Source organism: Pteronotus mesoamericanus, unplaced genomic scaffold (genome assembly GCF_021234165.1).
Source record: "Pteronotus mesoamericanus isolate MK-2021 breed Mesoamerican mustached bat unplaced genomic scaffold, CSHL_Meso_final contig_82, whole genome shotgun sequence".
Classification (NCBI taxonomy): Eukaryota; Metazoa; Chordata; class Mammalia; order Chiroptera; family Mormoopidae; genus Pteronotus; species Pteronotus mesoamericanus.
Genome location: NW_026555265.1, coordinates 7,047,026 through 7,069,607, shown reverse-complemented (window position 1 = coordinate 7,069,607; position 22,582 = coordinate 7,047,026). Strand labels below are relative to the sequence as shown.

Here is a 22,582-nt window from a genome sequence, read left to right as displayed (position 1 = left end):
AAAGCCACAGAATCTAACTGCAACCTTCTCTTTAGTTTTCTCAGTAGCCAGGAGAAGAGGAAAAAAATACACAGATTTACATAGTTCTCATTTTGTAGTAGCAAAAAGCAAATTCATCATGAGAAATACCTTTATCCTGGAAACTATCAGAGGTCATCAGAAAGAAAACAAGATCATTCCAGAATGTTTTCTGTTCTTAGCTTCACTCATTCATGGACTCAATGCAACTTGCCCTCTTCGACCTGTCCTAGACAGGTCCATGGACACTTGAGGTAGTCCTTTTATCTCATGGAAACAGGGTCCTATCAATAAACAAACCTATCTCATTCCCCATTCATCAGGTACTCTTCCTATTAGGACAGTTTTTAAAATAAGCATCTCTTCATCTTCTTTTTGTTCAGGCCACCCTCCTCTTGCCTCCTTTGTTTAATCTCCTGAAAAGAGAAGGGGACCTTTCGGACAGCAGAGATAGCAGGCACCTTCTAATGGCATTAGCTACAGACAAATTACCTTGTTGGTAACCCAGCTCTCTGGAAGAAAGAAAGCTTTCATTGGTGGAGTTTGCCAGTTTCTATAATGGGACTCCTCCAATCAAGGCTGATTTCAAGCCACTGGTGTGATGTCATTGAATGTGGAGCTGGAAGGAGATGCTCTCCTTAGGCTCAGTGATTCTGCAGGGCCAACCATAAGTCTCAACATTTGTCACACCATTGAGTGAAAGGGCATGCTCGTCGGTGCTGGAGGCAGGAAATACCATTCATGCTCGGTTCCAAGCTGGTGGAGGCTTTCCAGGAGAAGAGAGAGATTGAAAGAAAGTGAAAGAAGAATCAAGAGGGAGGCAGGGAGAAAGAGGTTAGGGCTGTTCTGGGACCCTATTTTCTTACCCCTCAGTTCTTCTGGGGAGCAAAATCAGAAAAGAAATGATGCTTATATACCATGACTTTATCTTCTTTGAAAGCTTCATCCCTAGGAAACACTCCTATTGTAGACACTCTTCCATCAGGTGAGTGCTTAGGAAAAGGAAGGAAGGGATGGTGGGAGTGGAGGAGAGAGGCAATGTTTAACATTCAGGAAGAAGTTAATACATGACTTAAATGTGACACTTTGCATGGGGGCATTTAATACAAATTAAATGAACCAGTGAGATCAACATTTCTTTTTAAATAAATTGTGTTTGTCTTACCCTCGGTTCTATGGATCTGGATCCATTCAGCATATAAAATCACTTAATTTCAATGCCTTGTCTAGAGCAAAGGCCCCTGGTGGCACCAGTAAGCCTAAGTCCTGGGTCTCCCTGGGGAGATCTTGTCTGGGTTTTCTCTAGTCCCACCTGCACCCCATGCCCTCCTGCTCCTCTGCTTTCCAGATATTCATGCCTGGGAATTTAAAAATTCCCATAAATCTGCTCCCTAAGAATTTCAGAATTTGTGCCAGAATCCCCTGGCATAGCATTAACAGTGCGGAAAACTACAGATCTCCCTTCCGTTCTATCGGTGGCTCATCCATATGGAAGCAGTGCAGTCATGTGTAGCTTGAAAAAGCTCATCAGTGACTCTGACACAGTCTTTCTCCCTCGAGGACCACTCTAGTCTTCACCATCTGGAGTCTGAAGTGTATAGCACACAACATATTCTCAACAATTATTTGGTTAACAAATTGCTAAATGAATGAATACATGAATGAATGATCGAATTTTAAAAAGACATAGACCATCTCCAAAAGAAAGTATTCTCACTTACATTTGGTTTTTTAGAAATAAGTACATTACAGCAGATTTATTAATATCTCATGGTTGCAGGAAATATCAGTAATCCTTCAAGTCTAGCTCACAGTTGGTGCAGAAATTCTCTCCACAACTTCCCTGTGAAAAATTTTTCAATCTCTTTTGAAGAGGAACTTTCTACCTCCAAAGCCACTATTCCCATAATGAATAGTTCTGAATATTAGGCAAGTCTACTTGGTTTTATTCAGCCTGTTTAGTACTATAAGGCCACCTGGAGTAATTCATTGTTTTTCCCCCTGCCAGCTAATCAGATTTTTAAAGTCAGGACATGTAATCTGCTTTTTCCTTGCAACTTTCCTTGGGGGACCCAGCTTCAAGCCTCATGTTCCTGCTGGTTGCTCAGCCATTGGTCAGCGTCCTTCAAAGTTCTGTTTGGCTTGTGCTGAGACTAAGAAGAGTCCATAGTCTGTAAATACACAATATTTTTGGCAAGAGATACTGGAAAAGATGAAACAGCAAGGGGCATGCCCGGCTGTAATTCAAACAGAGCCCAGAAAAGCCCTAAAAAGGATAATCTACAGATACGCATTAATCTTCTGGATCTCTGTCCTCATGGGTGCTGGGTTTCTCTCCTTACCAGCACCATCAGGAACCATCTCCCCACATAGAGAAAGTGGAAGTGCATTGAGCCTTTGGCTTTTTATTTTCTAAGCTGTATTTCCACAGCCTGTGTGCAGCTGGAGTTCTGTAAACTGGTTTTTCAGCCCTGTTAGGGGAGAGGGTATTACAGACATGGGCCACAAAGGTCCTCACTGATTAAGTCCAATATTTGGGGAACAGTCTCTGTGTCAGACACTGTGCCACTAGATGCTAGAAAAACAGAGTTGAGAAATCTCCATTCTTGCCATTAAGGAGTATCTAGGAAATTTAAGAGGAAAGACATGTAATTATATGTAACAATTCAAAGAGGTATGTGCTGTTATTAAGAAAAGAAGGGTTGTTTCATGGAGAGAAAAAGATAGTTAATTGTGTCTAAGGGAGTAGAGGACTTCAAAGACAGCTGCTATTTAAAAAAAACTGTTTTTTTTTTAAATTTATTGATTTTTAGAGAGATAGGGAGGGAAGGATGGACAGAGAGACTGATTTTTTTGCTGCTCTCATTTATTCATTCATTGGTTGCTTCTTCTATGTGCCCTGAACAGGGGTCGAACTTGCAACCTTGGCATATTGGGATAACGTTCTAACAAACTGAGCTAACTGGCCAGGGCAACACTGCTATTTATTGAGAACTGGCCATGTCCTAGGCACTTGTGCTAAATGCTTTACATATTTATCTCACATGTTATTGGTAGCAATTTTATTAGGTATGTATTATCAAGCCCATTTTTAGGCATGAGAAACAGAGGTTCACCTCTCAGTCATCTATTCATTCATTTGACAAATAATTCTTGAATGTAGTATATGTATTTGGCCCTGTTTTATACATTCAGGGTCTGTCAATGTCCTGTAAAAGCTTATATTATAGTGGAGGATACAGTCTATTGTTTGTATGCTTATTAGCATGTGAAAAAATAAGATATAATTTTAGATTATCAAGTGCACTTTAAAGAAAGATGAGGCAGATTAAGGAGATATAAAGAATCTGACTTGGAGGTTAGGGTAGCTATTTTAAACAGAATTACTAGGGAAGGCTCCAATAAGGAGGTGTTATTTGAACAGAAACCTGAATGAAATGAGGGAGTGAGCCAGGCAAAGATGTCGGGGGATACTTGTTCCATGTGGAGAAAGCAGCGAGGATTCAAACCCAGGTCTGTTAGATCTCACAATTTCCAACCAATGGCTCTATTGCCAGATTTGGCTCCCAAAGGCGGAGAAGGCATTTACAACGTGAAGAATGTGGGAAGGGCATTCTAGCCAGAGAAAGTGAGGGAGAGAAGACCAAGTTCAGGATCCTGAGAAGCCCTAATCCTTGGCCATCAACAAAGTATTTCCATGGATCCTGGAAAAGAATCCTGAGCACCCAAGTGACTTGAGTTATGGTCTTGTCCCAATGTGAGGACTGGGGACTTGCGAAGTCAAACAGCAGCACATGCATTTTGAGCTCTCTGCTTCTCAATGTCCCCGAACCTCAGTGTTTTCATGCCATGGAGCCGTAAGACCTTGGATTGAGTTGTCTCTGAACCATATATGGAAGACCATATATGATCTCCTTTTTTGTTAGCTCATTTATTCATGTATTTGTTGAGTTCATATAGTAAGGGCCTGTCCCTAGGTGCTGGAGATACCAGCATAAGATAGACATGATCTCTGACATCAAGAGCAATCTAGAATGCTTAAACATCTTCATATCTGTGTTTTTTAGCTTCTCTTAGAGTATAATCAAATTATTTAAAAAATAATGCAAAATACCTCTCTAACTTCATTTTGGCCCTTGAGTTATACTATTCTTAAGATATTTTTAACCAGGAAAAAAACTTTGCTCCTCACCCACTGACTGATTTTAAAAATATACTAGTATTTTAGTATTTATGCATTAATTGTTCATTAAAAGTACAAAATCCCCAAAAGGTAGAGAAGTGCCTTCTGCTTAGTTTGGTGTATATTCATTTACTTATGAATTTGTAGATGTGACACTAATAGATGATCAATCTCCTACAGAAGATTAGTGTGTGGGCCCAATGCCATTGAAGTTGAAATCCAACCCATATGGAAGCTGCTTGTTAAACAGGTAACTAACTATTGTTTTTTCTTTTTGTTGGGGGGGGGGATTTCCCATCCATTACTTTTTTTTTTTTGTAGATATAGATGTGGATTTATTTTAAGGAGTTGGTTCAAAAGTATGGGGACTTGCAGACCTGAAATCTATAGGGCAGTCTGGAAGCTGAGGCAAAAGTTGATGTTGCAGTTCTATGTCTGAAAAGTGTAGGGCAGTTGCTAGGCTAGGAACTCAGGCAGGATTTCTATGTTACCTTTTTAAGGCAGAATTCCTTCTCTGGGAAGTTTCAGTTTTTGCTTTTCCGGCCTTCAACTAATTTGATGAGGCCCACTCACATTATCAAGGCCAATCTCTTTTACTTAAAGTCAACTGATTGTAAAGGTTAATAATTTACAAAATACCTTCACAGCAATATCTAGTCTAGTGCTTGACTGAACTGAGCACTATAGCCTAGCCAAGTTTACACATAAAATGAACCATTACAATAGCCTTTTCATTTTTTTATTTTTTTAAGCAGGTTACTTTGGCTGTCTTTCCAAACATTCAGTTCTCTCTCTTCTTATCCCATTCTTTATTTTTAACTTTTTACTGCTCAGGGGAATCTTAAGCAACACATGTGTTCTTTGATGTGAACAAAATATGTTTTATGTGAATTCTTTTTGTTATTCCCCATTGTCTCTAATCTATGCTTTTAAAAAAAATCTATGTAGGTTTTCTTTATTTAAAAAATATTTTAATAAATATATATATTTTTGTTCCAGGGTTTCTAACTGGCCCTTTTCAATAATCACTTGTTTTAAATTCAAATCTGCTTGAAAAACATCTCTTCCTAGTGTGAGGGGAAAGTTCTGTTTCATAATCGCCTGTTTGTTTTCTTAAATTTTTGATGGGTACTATGGTTGGGGGGACAATGTTATGATTTCTATTATATTTTTGAGGATTTTAGATGTTTTGTTTTGGTCTTTTTTATATTTCTCTGCTTTTTCCATTTCCTGAGCATGACTTCTTCCTTTATTAGCAGGGTTTTTTAATTTATTAATTAATTTGCTTTTGACATATTTTCTTTGTATGTTTTGAAGTTATTTTATTTTATCTTTTTGGTAAACTCACCTCAAGTAGGACTTTTCCCCCTTCATTTTGCCTTTCTCATCTCGCTCTTGCTCTTTGATGGCTCTGCATTGGCCTTTTACTGGTGGTTCCCTCAGGTCCCTAATTCAGAACTAAGGTCTATACTGGAGATTTGGGCCCTGTCCCTTGGTAATCTCTCTGTTAGATGCAGGCCCTGAGCCAGGCTGGGGCTTAAACCAGGTCTCAGTGGCACTACAAGCTCTGTTCTCTCCTACATCACTCTCTGCTGGTGAACCACTGCTTGTTGGACTTTCCTCAGCCTCTACTCTTGGGAAGGGGAACCCCACTGCAGCGCCTGATTTCCCCTGCACGCTTGGGTTTTGTCCCCTGCCACCTATGGGTAGCTTTCTATCTTATTCCCCCTAGAATTAAGCTTCTGGCTATCACTCCTTTGTCTTTGTCTGGAACCTAGTTGGCTGATTACATTAACCCCCACTCAACTGCATATATCTAGTCTATTTATAGTCCACAAAGATGGTCATTTTATTTTTGAGCATGGTCACATCTTTTATAAAATAAATTTCTTGTTAGACTTTTTCTCTTAGATTCATAGCAAAATTGAGTGGAAGGTACAGGGATTTCCGATATAACCCATGTCCCCACATATATAGCCTCTGCCACTTTGGAAAAGCAGGCTGCTTTTTAGACTTCTTATTCAAGTACATTTTCAAATTGCTAAAGACTCTCCCAGGTGTCAACTGATGTATTTTGAAAGGACTGCTAGTGTTTCTGGCACAAACTTACCAGGCCTTTAGCAGAAAAAAAAAAGCAAGTAAAACTTTTTTCACATTTGATTTCAAAAGCATATTGAATAAGGGGACTACATTAATTATGATGGTTCTGTTTCTTCTACAAGAAGTATTTAACCAATTTTCTACCGAGTTTGTATAAAACTGAAAACTGTATTATCATTAGTGCGTAATCTACAATTAGAGCATTTTATGCCAAGAAAACAGAAAAGCTATAATTTGTAAGAGAAGCCTGGTACAATGAAAATAATAAGAACCATTAAAGAACAAACGCTTCTTTAATATCCAAGGGTTTAAGAAACTCTTAAGATACAGGCTATTACCTTATTACCTTAGATATCAGTTCATTTTTAGGTCTAAAATAGAAGTTTACTTAATAATTAGAGAATTATAGAAAGGAGAGGTAAGAAAGAACAGCACTGGTTTTAATTATTTCATCGAATCTATAATCATCATAAAGAACACTTCACCAAGAAAAGAGTCCTTGTTTTGCTCAGAGAAGCTCTTTGATTCTCACACGCTGTGTGTGCCACATGACTGTCTCTTGCTCTACTCTATCAGGTCACCCTCTGTGCTACCATTATTAACAGCAGGGCCACCATTGGGGAAATGAGGAATGAAAAAAATTTGAGGATATTACCAAAAAATACCTGCATGGATGACCAGCTTTGAGGCTGGCAATACATTCGGCCTGTGATTTTTACTGCAGACTGGGATAAGACCTTTCTCTTCACTGTTCTTCCTGTTCAAGGGAAGGCCTATGCTGACTGACTGACTCTCAGATGAGCTTGCTAAGACATATGACATAAGAGTATGTTATTTTAAAAGTGACTCAGATAAAAGTAGATTCTTTAATTTTTATTGCACAGCTTCATTGAACCTATAGCGTGTGGTACATTTTTTTATTTAAAATAAAACCTGCAATAAAAATCTTCAAAATTGAAGTTGGTTTTTAAAAGAAACTAAATCATGTTTCCTTACCACTATGGGTAAAACTGTTTAAAAAGGTAAGTTGTTGGATTTTGTTATTGGTAACATATTTTTGAAAGTTCAAAAATAATAAGAATGATCAATTTGTGGGCACGGTTTTGAGTGCTTAAAATAATTTTGTTTCTACCATGTTATACTCTATGTGCTTGACACTGTCTCCACCAAAATTAATGGAGTTCTAAGTGCATTCTTAAGTATCAGAGGTTGTTGTATGTTGTAAAAAATGGGAAATGTCATTCTATAAAGAAATGACATCATCTTGACAGCTACTAAGATCTATGCAAGTGACCTAAATGTTATTTTTGTACCTGCAGGTTTTAAATCCATTTTATGTGTTCCAAGCCTTTACCTTAACTTTGTGGCTGTCTCAAGGTTACATAGAATACTCTGTGGCCATCATCATCCTGTCTGTTCTCTCCATTGTCTTAAGTGTATATGATCTGAGACAGGTAAGAGCTGAAATTACAATTGTATGCTATTTATTTTCTGTCTAGATAAGAAGCAAAATCTATGACATTTCCATTGACAGCAAGGAGTTGCTTTTGTTAAACATATGCCATAACAAAGAAAAAAGCAAGGACTTACTAAATGTGAGATCTCAGGAAGATAGCTGCAGGAATACTAGGTAGATTTAAATGTCTTTGCAACTCTTATTATCAACTGAAGGCTGTATTAAATATTAAATTTAGAAGGATTCTGAGGCTGGGTGTGAATATTATGGGAAAGAATGTTGTGACGGATTAATGATGCCAGCCATAGTTTTAGGAGAATTGTTGGCAACAACATAAACATGCATTTTAGTCAAGGCTGTTTCAAGTTTATAGTGACAAAAGCCAGCTTAAACGAAATTAAGCAACTCATACAAGACATTTTAGGGGTGTTTTCATTTGGATATGGATAGTATCAGGTACAGCACTCAAACAATGATTAGGAATATGTTTTTCTTTACCTCTTCACCCAACTTTACCAGAGTGCTACTCAAAGTATGGTCTATGGACTGATGCTAGTCTACAAACTCTTTGTTATCTGTCTGAGATTCAATGAAGACTACTGAACTTGATAGTATGCATTTATGAATTTTTTATAGTAATTTGATACTGTCCCAACATTTTTCTATAAATTATGGCTTGAGAATTAATGTTTTACTATACTTGGTCTTTACACCCAGACAGAGACTCTCTGCACAGTGGCAAAGGTGGTCATAGCAGTCCCAGGTATGCGTGTGTTCTCTTCAAGGCTCATGATCCCAGATGAAGAGAGAGATCTTCTTTACTAATGTCCATGTCAATATCCACCAAAAGACCCTGGCTGGGACAGCTGGAAGCAGAAGATTGCAGTGCCACATGCTTTCATCTTCTTCTAAACCCTCTTTCTTTGAGCTCATTTAATTCAGTATTTCAGTCTATGTTCTTTCATGTTGTAAGATATGCTATTTTTTTGAGACTAAATGTTCTCCCATTGTGAACCCCAATTTAGTCTTCTCTAGGTACAAGCACATTCTTAATCAGAACATGTTTTTTTTGAGAGCTTCACGTTCCCCTTCACTCCTGAAGCCCCTCTTGGGTTGTCCTGCTGATTCCTAGATTCCTGTGTAATGCAAATCCTTCCCATTGGTAATAGTAAATTCAGAGTTTATAACCACTCTCTTTCCATCTTTGTTCATCTTATAGCCATTTAAAATCTTCCTTTAAGAATAAAGTCTTATAAAAGACATATCAACACATTCTGAAAGAGTATTTAGCCAAATATTTCTTGTAACTCTACAGCCTCTCTAAATTTCAGATTTCCGTAACATCTTTCTAGAAAATGTTCCACTGTTTTGCTTAGGATTCATCGAACTAAATCATCAGGCAACAGCAAAGAATGTCTAACTGTTGCATATTTCAAAAGCTTGGCTGTAGACTTGCTTTTTAGACATGGTGAATAATGGTACTTGTGTCAGCCTGTCAACTCTGTGAAACTGTTGAAACCATCCAGTCTCACACTTCAGTCTTCATCTGGAGAAGAGGTTACTAAGATACCGGGAGGTGGTTCCAGATCATAAAGTGAGTTGGTGACAGAGTCAGAGCTTCTGGCTTCCCATAAAATGAAATTCTACTGCATGTGCATTATTTCCTTAGCAGAAAGCCCATTCCAAAGTAGCACAATAGCTGGGGATGAAGTCAAACATAAGTGTGAGAGGAGAAATGAATTCTAACTGTTGGCAAGGTAAACTCTGGCCACATGTTAGGAAGGCAGACATGGAGGCGTTTAAACAAGACTAATGGAAAGAAACTTTATTCCCTCTCTATTTCAGTTGCTCAATAAATATTAGATCTAATATTGGCTTTTTATCTCGTGGTCGATTCTACAAATTTTGAGTTATTAAGTGTTTGATGAGAAATAAAATAAAGGTAATATATTCAAAGAGTTAGAAAGAAGACCTAAAAATGAAAGATTAAATGAACAGAGCTACTTTGAAAGTGAGAATTAGAAGGACTTCATTTTGGTTATTTGTTTCCTTTTTTGAAAGAGCAACTAAGTGTTTTCCCTCATGAACTAATTTAAACCACAAAAATATTAAGAGTGACCAGTAACCTCCCTTTGATGGTTGCTAATCCTTTCTGTCTGTCTGTCAAGCCAGGGAGCAGAGCGACTGTCCTGGTGAACACAGAGTATTTGAGCAAAAGCATGAAAACAGACACCAGGACAATACAAGATTAGACACATTTTGCTCAGCCACAGTGGGAAATTACAGTGTCCCACACTTTTACCTTTGTCATTTGATAAAGATATATAGTGTGAAGTCCCCAAATCAAATTTCTAGTAACTGATTTTTGAGAAATTGTTGCTTTAACAGAACATTTAATTTGGTATCTGCAAGTCACTCATAACCTTTCTGGCTTAAGTCAAACATCCATCAGTACAGTGCTTCCTACTGTGTGTTTTATTCTGTTGGTAAGACATGTACACACCAGCACCAAAATATATGATCGCAAACCATCTCAGGGTTCTGAGAAAAAGTACAGAACACTCAGAACTTTTGGCAGGGATATTTTAATCTAGTCAAGTTAAAAATCTCCCCCTCACACCTCCTATTTGTTACCTGACACTTTAATAATCATCAGCTTTCCTCATCTGTAAGATGAGTTTGTATGTGTCTGTGTGTGTTTGATATTATAGCCAGAACTTACGTGCCAAGTACCTCATGCATATTAGTTCTTGTTATCATTATGTTAGTGCACCTAATGTGCCAAATGTTAGTTCTTGTCATTGATGTTGCTGTTGCTGTTTACATTATTATTTCTGGAGTGGAGAAGTAAGTGATGGAAAGATGGGAGAATGCACAGAGATCGAAGGAGGAGCCCTATACATAACTTGAACAAGGAAGCAACACAGATGTACCCCATGACAGGGCTTCCAATGACTAGTGACTCATTCATTGTGTGACTCTACAGACTCTCTTGCTTGGGTGTGGGTTTCTCAGCTGTAAATGGTGGAGGCTAACCTCATTTTCTTTAGGCCCCACTTCTTTAGGATTCTATCATTTTTCCACAGCTACCAATAAAGAATGCAAAAATAGAGCCCTTGAAAACTTTAAAACAATAATAAGAATCTTTCTGGCCACAGGAAAGCTCGGAACCTGTGTTGCAGACTTGAATCAATTACTGTAGGATACTAATAGATGTTGGACTAACTATCCAAGTAAACTACTTAATCAGGATTTGTGCACATAATAGAAATTTATTTAAACTACCTTAACCACAAAAGGCATACATATTATAAATATGTATCAGTAGCTCATGGAGCCCAAGGACATAAAGTACAGAGGGGCTGTATCAAGAGCTGGACCCAAGAACTTGGGTTACTCCTTCCAGCCTCCTAGTCTCTGACAAAGATGGCATGAAGTACACAAATTTTGGGGGAAGTGCTCCATCTTTGCTCATCTTCTCTGAAAATTGTGTGTGTCCAGAGCTGTGACAACCTACAACTGGTTTGTTCTACATGGCTCTGTCCCTTCATCACCATAGTGTTTTGATACGAAGGGCACTTGACCCAGTGAAATCCAATCCATTAACAGGAGTGATGCCAACATAACTTTTTGCCTGAGATCTTAAAATAAGGGCTTAAAGCTGCTACTCATATTCAGTTAGGATCATGATCTGAGAAATGACATATAGCCAGGACCAGGATAGCCACACTTGCTCGCTGTGTATGGACAAGTAGAGGAAAAAAACTTCGGCATAGAAAGAACAAAAGAATGAACCAAATATACAGTGAGACACAGAGGTGAGCAATTCACAGTCCAGCAAAGACAGAAAGAGGAACCTGGTCCTCATGGAATTTCCTGTTCCTATTCAGAGCCCTTGGAAGACTTGTCTGCACCTTCCACCTTGGGTTCATAAGACATCCCTACACCCTCCTAAATTCTCATCTTCTGCCTAAACCAATTTAACAAGTTTATGTTACTTACAGTCAATGCATCCCAAGTAAATGATCTGTTATGCCTCTTAGACAAGCCAACATATTTGCCCTGAGTTAAATACTGTCTTTGTCCTACACATTTCCCATCTCTGTGTCTATGATAAATTGACAAAGTCTCTCTTTTGAAATCCTTTTACAATGTCCATTCCTTCATTTGGAACTCAGGTTTACTTTTCTTTAAGGAAACCAAAAAGAAATAGGAATGTATGTGTAAGAGGGGAAGGGTTGTAGGAAAAAAAATAGAATTGATTCTGTACTCTAGAGCCATGTTTCAGTGAGAGAATTACTTGAGATTTCCTGAGTTCTTGACCTATTAAATCAAAATATTCAAGGTAATAACAGGAATCTTCACTTTTTAACTGTTTTATAACAGGTGATTGTTACGTATTCTAAAGGTTTAAGGGCTATTGTTTTAGGGGAATCCACCAAGAGATAAATTCAAACACTAAGATCTCAAATACCTTTTTCTTTCTTTCTGTCTGTCTATCTATCTATCTATCTATCTATCTAATTACCTGAACATGTTTCTTCATTGTTTTTACTCTACAAAATACACAGAAATACAAGTTTTTATGGAGATTTATTTATGTATTTATTAGTTTGTTTTACTAAAGGAGGATGTTACTATGGACATTAATTTGGAACTTGCATTTTTTTTTTTTTTACTTTACAATATATAAAATGGCCATCCACCAAGTAAGCAAATACTTCTAGATGATGTTTAAAAATAATGGTGTGCTAATCCATGGTACCATAATTTACTCAATCATTCTCTTGTTTATGAAAAATAATCAGCTCCTTCTTCAATTTTTTCCACCACAACTGTGTTGAATTAAATATAACTATAATATAGGTGTGTCCTTACATATTAATATTTACATTTTTAGCTCAGTTGCCAAATCCAAAATATGTATTTTTATATGCTAATAATATTGATATTATTTTCCCCAAATTAAATAATTTATTTTCCTATCAGCATCATAGCATTCATTTCCCCAGATCTCCACCAACATTTGGTGTTATATGTTGATATTTAAATTTTTTCAATCTAATATATTTTTAAAAAATTATATCTTGTTGATGTTTTAATTTACATTTCCCTGATTTTTAGTGAAAAGAGGTACATTTTTCTTTGTCTAATATATTTGTATTTTTTCTATTTACTGCTTCTTTAGATCCATTACATATGGAAAAATTTTATTTTTTAGTTTTTTTTCTTTTCTTGACCTTGACCTTTGTCAGATACTAAAAGTGTGCTAATCAAATATATTTATCTTTTCTTTATGGTTTCTGGTTTTCTTGTTCTGCTTTTAAATGTATCCTCTTCCGAAATTTTTTCTATTTGTAATTTTAAAAATATTTATTTAAAAATCCTTAGTGGATTTTAAACATTTAAGCTCTACATTTTAACAGAATTCCTAAATGCCTGTGCTCAAAACACTGACTAACATGGGAACTTCAGATTTGATGGTAGTGTTGCAAAAGATTTTTTAAAGAGGCAGACACTAATCCTATTAGCAGTTAGTATTTATTAATAGAAGCTTATCCAGCCCAACCTGTAAAGCATCCTGTGACACTATACAAAATGGGCCAGCTTCCTGAAACTGTACCTTTGCAGTTTAAATCACAAATCCTCAACAGTCAATGTCTGCTGAGCACTTTATGCTTTGCAATGGCTCCCACATCCATAATGTTTGTGCTGTGTGTAGGGGGGCATGTGAACATAAAATGATACACATATAATTGTTCTCCCTCCCACCACCTGAAAGGGAAGGACAGGGGATTCAGAGAGATGAAGAGACTTGCTCATGCCGTAGACCTTAGCCCCAACCTTCCTAACTCCACGTCAAGAACAACAAACTGTCCTATAACTGAATGCAGGTCTAGCTGCCTGCTGCTGTGAAAGCTAATACTCAAGAGGCTGGTGCTGATATAAAGGAAAGTGGTTTATTTTCAGGTGTTGGCTACCTGGAAGATGGGGGGCTCTTGTCTCAAAGCCCATTTCTACCTCTCGGTGGAGGCAGAGGTTTTCATAAAGAGGGAGAAGGGAGCAGAGCAAAGAGATCAAGTGAAGAGGGTGAAAGTTCTCTATGTGCAGACTAGCACGGTCCATTCTCATAAGGCAAGTGACAGGCTGGTCTGCATTATCCTGGCTCCACGTCAGCCTGGCTCCATGGATGAAGGTCCCCAAATCTCCTGGAGCTGGGATGCCTTGCCTGAAGGTCATAGTCTGTATCCTTTGTAGTTAGTTCCTAGGATTCTTATACAAACATGCTGTTTATCTACAAGCTACATACTAGAGTCAGCACTTACAGAAACAATGTCACAAGAATGGTGGAGTGGGTTACAATTTCCCACCATTACAATTTTCCATTGTTATGGTCCCATTGAGCAAAATTTCAGAGACCTCATGAGTTTCCTTGGGTTTGTAAATGATTGGTTGATAATTTTATAACAAAGAGCGAATTTGGGGAAGGATGTTGGTAGGAATGAAAGAAGGAGCATGTGCTGCTATCCCCTACTGTGCTAAACAAATACATTCTTTTAAAACTTGTAAGGAGGGAGGTGCAACAGGGTGGAATAAAATATCTTCCTGCATCTACTGCAGCCCTAATCATGCTGTACAGGGAAATTTGATCTTGCCTAAGCCAAGAAGCACCCCACGTAGTCCCTTTCTAACAAGTTTGGTACTCAACTGTATTTCCATTGAACTGCATTGCATACTCCACTGCTGTCTCCATGGGTGGCTGCTAGAAATAGAGCCGAGAATATCCAACCCACACTGCGTCATTCATGACTGAACCATGCTCAAGAGACATCTGACCTCGTTACTCATCTCTGGAGGAAATGCAGCCACAGCAAACACAAGGACACACAGCAACAAAAGCCAAATAATAACACTATGCAAATTAGTCTTGGAAATGGATTCTGGTCCTACTGAACAGAGACTAGAGAACCAGAGGGGGCCTAATGAAAATCAGGCAGCGAGCTTCAATATCATGGCAAGCATCACAGCACTTGCTTTCTCCTAGCTGGCTGGTTGTCATAGAAACCTGTGTTTGTAGAGCTTCTGAGTACATTAGCTCAAAGACGTTGCTTACATTATCATATTCCAGTGTTGCTGGGGAAGTAGAATAATTCAGTTCCATTAAAGAATATTTTCTGAGGGCCTACTATGTGATAAACTTCAGGGGATACTGAGGTGAATCCATGGTTCCTTCTTTGAAGTCCCTGACTTGAGGGGAGCTCTGACAAGAAAACAGATAACTGTAATGGAATGTGATCAGTGAACTAATACAGGTGGGAATACAGAGAGCAGAACAATTAATTCTTCCTGGGGATGTTAGGGACTTACGGAGTGGAGGTGACATTTGAGCAGGGCTTTATGTAAAGAATTGGGAAGAGTTTGCTAGTAGAAAACTGTGGTGAACATTCTAGGGAATAGCTTGAGCAAAGCCATGGAAGCAAGGCGGGTTATAGAGAATGCTAAGCCTGATAAACAAACCCAGCTTTATGCCATAATGAGTTTTGAGAATTACAGTCAAGCATCCTTAACTCATACTTCATCACTTCCAAATATGTTCATTATCATCCTCATAAGCTAGGTTGAAGTTATCATGGCATTGACTAAAAGAGTTTGCTAAGCAAGAAAATAACTCAACGAAATTTCTCATGAAGGATGTTTATCTTCTTAAAGGAAAAAGAGCTGTTTTCAAGCACTTTAGGAAAACATACTCATCAATAGAAAAGGCTTTACAGTCAGATGAACTGGGTGTGATTGTCATTCTTAATACTTAGTAAGTAAATGATTGTGGGCAAGTGACTTGAACATTTTCAGATGCCTTTTTTTGTTTGTTTGTTTGTTTTTGTTCTGTTATATGTACATTGGAGATAATAACATTTTCATTATAGGATTATTTAAAAAATCAGTCAGTATATTCCAAGTGCTTATAGCAGTGCCTGGCACAAAGTAGTTATATAACAAATTGTAAACTGTTTTAAAAAAGAATGATAATTTGGGTCACTTATATACCATGGGTATTTCTTCTATGGAGCCTTGGAGGTTTTTAATAAATCTCTGACATACAAAATAAATCAATATAATGCCATTTTAGAGCTTGAAGGGAATGGGAAATGATCCAATTTAATTTGTGTGCAGGAAAAACAACTAACTTACAAGATGACATTTCTGATACATGGTACATAGCTGGTTAGTGGGGAAGCCTGACCCACAGCTCAGGAATCCTGACGGAATCCCGTGCTCCTGCCGTGGAACCGCCGACTTCCTCACTGTTATCCATCATTAAAATGAACACCCCAACAGGCAAGCCTCAGGAAGTCATGTTAGGGCCGTGAATGTGTGCCGAACGGTAACATCACTTCTTCCTCTCAATTGGTCCAAATGATTGAAGTTGAGCTTTTCATGCAAAACTGAAATAAATAATAAATTGTTCTATATAAATATTAACACAGAATTCATTATGTTCTCTCAAGAGGAAAGTTGCATAATTATGTATAATGCTTGTCTTAGCCTGGTGACATTTGTAGTGTTAAAAATCATCCACAGAACAGATAAAAGTAATTTACTCTAACGTCTAAAAGGAAAAAGTTTATATTTGAATTAGCTTAAGCTGTGTTTAAGTACTGTGAACAGTAGTCAGACCTCTTCTACTTAGAGGTATCCAAGTAACTGGCATCTTTATAGAGATGGGCAGTGCCTCCCAAGGCCCCAGCGGGGGCCGCATCCCACTCCCTCCAGCTGATGGCGCCCCCCGCAGTCGGTGTGGGGAACTGTATGAACAACACAGTCCTCTCACCTCTGCCTTCCAACCTCCTGAGTTATCTTCGGAGAAGCTGCCTCCACTTCTCCAGGATGCTTCCATTTCCTCTGCTTTGCACAGGGTCATATCTCAGTGAATTCCACCTCAAGCAAATTTTTCCAGCTGATGTACTCAGACAACTGTTTTTCCAAAGACTTGTTAATCATTAACACTCTTTGAGCTCTTACCATAGTTGTACTATCCAAATGGATAATTAAAGATAAGACTTAACTAAAACAATGCTATAAAATAGATACAGTTATCTCCACTTTCAGATGCAGAAAAAGGAGTTAAACAAGCCAAATAACTCATAAGTGGAAGCATCAGGATACCTACAGATTCCACTCTGCAGACTTACTCAGTATGAAAATCCACCAGTTCATAAAGGAGGGGATGTCTGTTCCACATGCGATCCAAACACAATCTAAGTCTTCACAGACTCTCACAATGAAAATTCACTTACAAATCACATTCACCTTTGTTGTTCTACAGGCAGGGAAATAGAGGCAAAGGGGGAAGTGCCTGTTTGTGACTGCATTCTTCCCCAGTCTAACCAAACATCCTCCAGGACTGAAGTGTCTGTGCTTTAGCTCAGGTCCTTGGGGGGCAGTGGCTGTGCATTATTTTCCCTTGGACTGGAATAGCAGTAAACTAATGAGCATATTTCTTCTTCAAATAGGTGCTCAGTAAAGTAGGGGTTGGGGCAGGGAAGCAGGAGCATCAAAAGTTGAACCTGTGTCTTTGCTCAGAATCGGTTTGGCACTTATTGTACTGGGATCATGTGGTTTTCAGGTTATAGACTATCTAATATTTAAATGTTGACTTTCAATTGATAGCAATCCGTGAAGCTGCACAACCTTGTGGAGGATCACAACAAAGTCCAGGTTACAGTCATTGTAAAAGGCAAAGGTAAGTGATATGAATTCTGCCATCTTTAGCATCCTAATATTTCAGGGTGGATTCAGTCTCATTTATTATTACTTGTCGATGAGAAAAAAAGGCTTTTTTGATTGAACCCAGGACTGGGGCTAAGGTGAGGCAAACAGAGCATTTGAGATGAAAAATTTAAGAAGGCAAGATCATGCAAATGCTGACCCATACCTGCAGGAATCCTGAGAAGAACTGTGTTGAATTTGGTACCCTACATAACTCACGTGGCTCATCCTCATCTCGGCCTCGATTAAACCATTCTCACGCAGTGTGTGGGCTGCTTCAAGTTCCCTCTGCCCTCCATGTTTCACTCATTTGAATGTTACTGGGTAAGCCTTCTTATGGCTCTTGACTTCTCTAACTAACCACCCCAAACAGACCCTGTGTCATATGTTTTGATCTGTTATCCAGAACACAAGCCTGAATGAGGCTTGTAGATGGCTGGCTGGACACTAGCGTTTGCTCTTGGCTTAGCCTAGGGGGCGGGAGGTGGCCATGGCTCTCTGTGAGGGATGAGCAGCTGGAGCCCAGGTCAGCAGACACTGTCTGGAAGGTTTACCTCAGGCCTTATTCAAAGGACAGAGGGTGCCATAGCGGGTCAGGAACTCAGCCAAAGAGAGTGAGCAGCAGCAAAGGGACAGTCTTCTGCTGACCAACGTCCTGGAGTGTCTTCTGTGGGCAGAGCACTGTCCCAGGTACTAGGGTCAAGATGGGGTCTTGTTGCTGAGCTAATCCTTTGTTATGGCCCAGGAATCAATTCCCTAACCCCGGTTTCTGGGAATTTGTGATTGAGTGGATCAGGTGAGCACACAAGGTAATCATTGCCAACAGATGACAAGAGTTTTTAGTCACTTTCATTTTAAAAGAAAAACAGGAAAAGCTCAGATAGTCATGAAAACTGTATTGTTGCGAAGGTTTGCAGGAGCTGGAATCCTGTCTCTTGGTTCCTGGAGATGTCCTTACTCTTCCAGGAAAGTTTTCACTGCCATGTGATGCGGTTCTGATTGATGGAAGCTGTGTGGTGAACGAAGGCATGCTCACAGGTAGGCAGTTGTCATGGAGCTGCTTCTTTCCTGTCTGACATCTAGGCCAAGTGTTAACAGAGCAGAGCAATGTATACTTAACTGCCTATACTGGGCCCAGGCTAAGGTGTTGAGAGATGGGTGAGGGAGACACAGTATATGTAAATGGGAAACATTTAACAATAAAAGAATCAAGCCTGACAGGTGGGGTGAATCGGGTGCTTTGGGTTCTGAGAAGAGTGGGACCACTATAGTATCTGATGCACAGTCTCTTCATAAATATGCAAATGGTTTTTATTTTTATACAAACAAAACACAACCTAAACTTACCAACTCTCAGAGTTGTCAGGGCACAGAGAGTGTATCCAGCCCTGCTCTCTGTGGATGGAAACCCAAGTCCCAGGTGTTACTGGGAAGAAGGTTGAGTTGAACCTTTGGGAAAAGGCTGTACAACAGTTCTGTTCTCTAGAATCATATTTTTAGATGACCTCACTGAGCAGAAAGCCAGTTTTCTAGTTATAGTTTAAACTGTCTTTGCTCTCATTTCTACTTTATAAAGTCCAATTAAATTTGTGTAATTAGTAAGGCACTATTTGCAAAAAATATTTGTTAGGCAAAACAACAACACAGAACATCTTAACGAGAGAAGAAGAGACTATATAGCAACACAAAAATAGAAACTATTTGTCTTTTGTGCTTAAAAGTTGTTGTATTTTTCTGTTTCCAAATAGCTAAAGATGCACGCTTACATACACACCCCTTTTTAATATCACCTAAATGTAAAGGCAGTCATTATCTATCCCTAAATTGTTCAACACAAGCAGATTTCAAATGAAAAATGGATCTGCTTAATTTAAAATTGAGACAAGGAAATGTGGTAAACACGAATATGTTCAGTGTAATTGCAAAATACCCCTTTAATGTGCTGAAATCTAACTTTCTTATAATGACAGTGATGAGGATTTGCATACTAATCATATCCTTCATCCAGAGTGTTGCCATAGTACCCACTGTGCAAACCTCAAGCCCGAGAACTGTCCTCCTCACTCAAAGGCAGTGACTGTCTCGCGTTTCCCAGAAGCCTGACAGTGAAGAACGGCTTCTCTCACTGGGGACAGAGAGGGTGGTTTGAGAAAACAGGGGAGGACAGAAAGCTGTATTTACTCACCTGGGTCTGACTTAGGTTCACAGTTCTTGCTTTGATTCTAAGGAAAACTCAGAGAGTTCCAGAGTAGTAGAAATGGCAAACAAGGCTCATTTTCAACAAATTGTGCAAAATTGACCTAAAATGGTAAGTGGCTTTAGTTCTAGGTTCTGTTTCTGGAAAAACACAGTCGCCAGAATTAATATCTATGTCACTGAAGTACTGAAAAAAGTCAGTTTTAGAGACAGATACATAAAACAGAAATATTTCTCATTCATTTCTTCAAAAAGACCTAAGTACCACCATTCTCTGAATACTTGATTACACAGCCTACATAGATACTTCCACTCATGTACATATTGTGAAAAGGATCCTGACTGAAAAAAAGATGAGGTTTAAATTCCTAAAACTGAAAATGCATTCCTAGAGCATTTGTCTACAAATGTGACTCAGGTATTTTCCCCCGTATGCAGAATAGACCTTTGCATACATAGAAGTCTTTATATACTAACAAGAACAGCAAATGCTCCTAGCACCTATAGAGCAGTTTACATGTTATAAATACCTTTTATATCTCACTTCATTGTAGCATGAAACAAATTAGACTAGGAGCTATTACAATACTCAATTTTCAGATGAGGAAATTGAAGTAAAAAGAGACCAGAGCTGCTCAGGTAGCAACTGAGAGAATTAGAACAGGAGGTGGCATTTGCACACAGTCACAAGGGACCATAGGAGTGAGGAGGGTGATTCTGAGGTGAGCGACACTGTGCTGTCACTTTTGGTGCCTCTCCTCCTTTTTCTCGCAACTGGGTATTCCCATCCATAGCACGTGCCCGTTGCAAGATCTGCCTCCTCCTCATCTCCTTAGCCTAATCCTACTGCAGTAAACTCAACTCTGCAGGAAGCTTCACTTTATTTCACAACTACATTTCATTTTTATTTTGGCTCCAAACATCGCCATCCTTGGAAGTGTGCAACGTGGAGTATCTGGTGTAAGTCGGTTCTCCCCATCAATGTGCAGGTTCTCCGGGTGCTAGTCTGGAGGCCTGATGTGTGCAAGGCATTTGGAGAGGGAGGTTAAGAAGGGCTGCCCCTCCTTCTGGTGACCACACTTCGCTCTGAACTTGGGGAATGGAGCAGGCTTATCTCCCTGGAAAATGAGGCAGACTCAGGTGCCTTTGGCTCTCAGTTTCTACAAACGTCCAGAATGTTTCTCTGCCCTACTTCGGGGCAGGCCCCTTCTCTCAGGGACACGCAGTATCTGAGTTTCCTTTTGATTGCCTTTTAACTGCTAGCCCAGGGATTTCTAGTTAGCTAGAGGAGTAGTAGAAGAAAAGCGTGGTGAAAGGGATAGCTTTCTTTTTACTCTCAAGTCGTCTTTAAAATTCATGGTCAAACTTAGGAATGACTTCTGAAACCCAAGAGCTAGTTTTCAGTTCCTCTGGCCTCTTTTCCTTCCTCCTGAGGCAATGATCTCTTTCAAGGTCTAGCTCCTCACAAAGTGGTCAAGCGGCAAAAAGGAATACCATGGGGGAAATTCTATTAATGTTTTGAAGTTTTCTCTTGGCACAATAACTAATTATACTTAGTTCTTATATGTGTTAGGCACTGTTCCAACATTTTATATGCATTATTTCATTCAATCCACAACCCTATAAAGGTGGGGGAATATAAAGCCCAGAGAAGTAATTTACCTAAAGTCACACAGCATAAAAGTGGTCGAGCTGAGATTTGAATCCATTTGTTCATTCGTTCGTTTGTTCATTCATTCATTCATTCATTCCACACGTGTTTTGTCAGTCCATACTTTGGAGCAGACACTGTACTAGATGCTGGGGATACAGCAGTGAACAAGGCAGATAAAATTTCTGTCTCCATGGAGCTGATATTTTGGTAGGGAGACAGAAGACATGAAAATAAGTAAATGACATAAGCTTCCAACAGTTTTAAGTTCTATAAAAAAAAACCCACACACTTAAATGAGGGCTTTTTAACCTCAGAACCTATGCTTATGACTACTGCCTCCTCATTCTCAGGGATAATTGTGGGTGAAAGGGGTAATATTCACTCTGCCACAGCCCCCTTCCTTCTCCCTCAACTTTTTAGAATTACTGATTTATTTGAAATGTGCTTGTGGAAGTAGACACTGATTCCAGTTGGGACCTAGAAATTTCCCTAAGCAGTTAGTTCACATTTATATCCTGTTAGATAAGCTAATAATCAGTTGATAGGTCAGGTCTTTTCCTCTCTTCTCTTCTTCCTTTTCTCCCTTCACACTTTTTTCCTTTTCTCTTTAAAATATTTTAATAGTTTATTTTTTATTGTATGTTTTCCATTACCATTTATCCCCCTTATACTGTCTTCTCCCTAGTCACCACACTGCTGTCCATGTCTATGAGTTCTTCTTCCTTTTCTTTCATTGACCCTTTTGCTTATTTATTATCTCTCTAAGGGTTCAGTAATGCCTACTGTGTGTCAGGTACTCCATTGTGTGCTGCAGTCACCAAGGCAAATGAGGAATAGTCCCTGCCCTCAAGCAGTTTATATTCTCATGGTCCCAGGAATATAAATAAACAAGGACATGACATTTCAGACACTGTCATTATGCGGAGGCCTCTGCCTCACTGGGGACAAGGGAGAGAGTCTCCCTTTCATAGCAGCCAGGACCTCCAGGTCCTGGAAGCCAACGGAACAGTTGATGGTGAGTATAACTTCCTCTCGAAATCCTCCCTAGCCTACTTAGACCGCCAGACTTTTGGAGAAGAGTTCGTTCTTTCTTGGGATCCCAAGAAAGTCCAAGCATGAGACTCCTTATTAATATGTGAATAGGGTAAAAAAAGACTTACGATCATCGGATTTGAACCTTATCTCTGGAGCACTGTCTCCAATGACT

The 22,582-nt window shown here is 38.9% G+C and overlaps 1 protein-coding gene across 1 annotated transcript in view; it reads left to right on the top strand.

Moving 5' to 3' along the window:
• The window catches only part of ATP13A5 (ATPase 13A5), a 97,903-nt gene that overhangs the window by 20,506 nt on the left and 54,815 nt on the right, over positions 1-22,582 (top strand). Inside the window, exons 6-9 of the mRNA XM_054585137.1 lie at positions 4,382-4,451; positions 7,621-7,755; positions 17,427-17,499; positions 18,435-18,563. Of these exons, the coding sequence (XP_054441112.1) occupies positions 4,382-4,451; positions 7,621-7,755; positions 17,427-17,499; positions 18,435-18,563 (407 nt within the window). The remainder of the gene's footprint in view (positions 1-4,381; positions 4,452-7,620; positions 7,756-17,426; positions 17,500-18,434; positions 18,564-22,582) is intronic.